Source organism: Bactrocera neohumeralis, chromosome 4 (assembly GCF_024586455.1).
Source record: "Bactrocera neohumeralis isolate Rockhampton chromosome 4, APGP_CSIRO_Bneo_wtdbg2-racon-allhic-juicebox.fasta_v2, whole genome shotgun sequence".
NCBI lineage: Eukaryota > Metazoa > Arthropoda > Insecta > Diptera > Tephritidae > Bactrocera > Bactrocera neohumeralis.
In genome coordinates this window covers 61528669-61531577 of record NC_065921.1, presented here as the reverse complement: position 1 = coordinate 61531577, position 2909 = coordinate 61528669, and the positions used below count along the sequence as shown (strand labels likewise).

General features: G+C 39.9%; 1 protein-coding gene across 1 annotated transcript; it reads left to right on the top strand.

Moving 5' to 3' along the window:
- The first annotated feature begins 304 nt into the window (after window positions 1-304).
- Window positions 305-2561, top strand: LOC126754659 (succinate-semialdehyde dehydrogenase [NADP(+)] GabD-like). Its single transcript, XM_050466786.1, has 3 exons — window positions 305-1137; window positions 1218-1506; window positions 1584-2561. Exons 1-3 carry the CDS (start codon window positions 829-831, stop codon window positions 2528-2530), a joined length of 1545 nt encoding a protein of 514 aa, XP_050322743.1. The 5' UTR covers window positions 305-828; the 3' UTR covers window positions 2531-2561.
- The last annotated feature ends 348 nt before the right edge of the window (window positions 2562-2909 follow it).

Below are 2909 nucleotides of genomic sequence, written 5' to 3'. Positions count from 1 at the left end.
TTCAATAAGTTCGCGAATAATATTTGATGAAAAAGGAAAAATGTGTATTTTTATGCGATTAAATATTGGATTTTGTCTTTTTATACGTTTGAAAGGATATCCTAGAAATAATTTTGGTATTTATGATTTTGGTCGATAGTTGTTAAACCTATTGTACTGATCCGATTTTTTTATCTATAGAATGATTGGGAATTAATTTTATAGGTCATTTATTTTAGTTACGTTTATTAACGGTTTTGGGTTGTTGTTTGTAATTTGTCATGACAATTTTCGTAAATTTATCAGAAAGACGGATGCGGTTAGTGGAAGTACCCAACTTGAGCTTGTTGATCGCTTATCCGATGGCTCAGCATTAACTTGTTGGATATAGATATTTGACAGGTTTAGTATTGAACATGCAGATATAATTTCCTCAAATAAGTTAAAGTCGAACTATCCGAATCTGCTTCTTTTGAAGAGCTCAGCGATTGTAATGCTTAATCGATATTTCGGGTGCAAAGTTCCTAGAATATAATTCTAACTGAATGAGAACATAAGTAGTATTTTCATGTACAGTAAGCCCAAAACCGTCTTTAAGATCGTCTTGATCGTCACTTCGATAAATTCCTGATGGAAGTCAGAAGAAGGTGGGAAAAATCGCATTTTTATATGTTAAGATTTAAAGCTATTTTGTAGTAGTTTATCTCGAAAGTTGTACAAAACAAAATAAGCGGTTTTCGAAATAAATCGTCTTGAAAAATATGTCATGTAGTTAGCAACCCTTACATTACAAAACAAAATATCAAAATAAAAGACAAAAGATTACACTAATATTATTAAAAACAAAAAATGTATATTCTCTTTTCAACATTGTACCGAAAGTGCAATAGTAAATTGATCAGCTGCTCTCTACACCACAAATCTCGCACATCGACAACTTCTCTCTGGCTTAAGCAAGCTTACATTGGTGGCGAATGGTTGGACGCTGCCAGCGGTGCTACATTCGAAGTTCGAAATCCGGCAGATATGCAAGTGATCGGCTGTGTGCCCGACATGACTGCAGTCGAAGCGCAAAAAGCGATAGATGTCGCCACAAGAGCTTTTTACGCGACCGAATGGAAGTTAATTACAGCACGTGAGCGCTCGCAGTTGCTGAAGGTTTGTCGGCAGAACAATTATATATTATGTGTATAATATACATGTGTATCTCGTGAAACTTCCAATTGATTTCTTCACAGAATTGGCACATCTTGATTTCACAGCATTGCGCTGAATTAGCTAACATTATCACGGCGGAATGTGGAAAACCATTGACCGAGTCACTATCCGAGGTAGCTTATGGTCAGTCGTTTGTCGAATGGTTTGCCGAGGAAGCACGACGCATTGATGGCCAACTCATCGCCAGTTCGGTGAGCAATCAGGAGCTGCTTGTGCTGCGCGAGCCGCTTGGTGTCGCAGCACTCATAACACCATGGAACTTTCCAATGGCCTTAGTCTTACGCAAAGCAGCAGCCGCTTTGGCGGCCGGTAAGTATAAGCCGCAGCGCCGCCATGAATTTTGGAAAAATTAGTGTTAATTTTTAATAATATCGAACATGCTACAGGCTGCACAGTCGTCGTCAAACCTGACGAAAATACACCACTTACCTGCTTAGCACTCGCTAAACTTTCCCAAATGGCCTGTATACCAGCTGGTGTTTTCAACGTGATCACCACGAGTGGAGCTCCTGCCATCGGTGAGCTCTTCTGCCGGAGCCCGCTGGTGTGTGGCATCTCTTTTACCGGCTCCACCGAAGTTGGCAAACTTTTGTTTCGTGAATCAGCTGGCTTGCTAAAACGTGTTTCGTTAGAACTCGGCGGTAATGCACCATTCATTGTCTTTGAATCAGCTGACATAGCCGAAGCAGTGAAAGGTGCAATGTTATCGAAATTTCGAAACGGCGGACAAACTTGTGTCTCAGCAAACCGTTTTTACATACATTCTGCTGTGTATGAAGACTTTCTGAAACAGTTGCAAGCACAAGTTGAAGCTTTGAAAATTGGTCCGGGATACGATAAAAGTGTGGACATTGGTCCACTCATTAATACAGCACAGCTAAAGCGAATTGAGGTATTCATGAAGGATGCACTTTCCAGACATGCAAAGGTAATATGCGGTGGTAAACATTTGCACGAAATCGGTGAACTCTTCTATGCACCCACCATCATTACCGACGTGGACCGTACAGCACGTATTTATCGTGAAGAGATCTTCGGACCAGTTATTACATTGGCAAAGTTTGACACGGAAGACGAAGTTGTAACCAGGGCAAATAGTTCACGGCGTGGGTTAGCGGGGTACTTCTATAGTCAAAACTTGCAAGAAGTATTCAGAGTGGCGCGACGACTTGAGGTTGGCATTTTGGGCGTTAATGTAGGACTGGCGTCTCAGGCGGAGGCACCATTTGGCGGCATCAAAGAGTCCGGTATCGGACGTGAGGGAGGACATTATGGCATCGATGAATTTACTGAGATAAAGTATATCTGTTTGGGTGGATTGAAGTACGAATGAGTGGGAGGTGGGCAAAATATCCATGCTGAAAGCGAAGGAGAAATTAAAACATAATAATATTATATATATTAAACAATTTAAAATAAAATTATGACATTACAATTTATAAAATTTGAAATTTTAAGAAAAACAAGTAAGGAAGGGGCTAAGTTCAGGTGGTGATATGGTACATGCAAGTATGTAATATATGGGATTTAAGCGAACGTAGCGACTGAGTTTTATCAATTTTTTATAAATACCACATACCAAACTCAAACCCTGACTGAGCAAAAGTCTCGGCGGATGTTCGATAATCCCGATATTACTTATAAAGGGCTAGGCCAAGTTTTCTATTTAAGCACAATACGCACTGCTTGTAGTAAAAACACGCTTTCTTTAT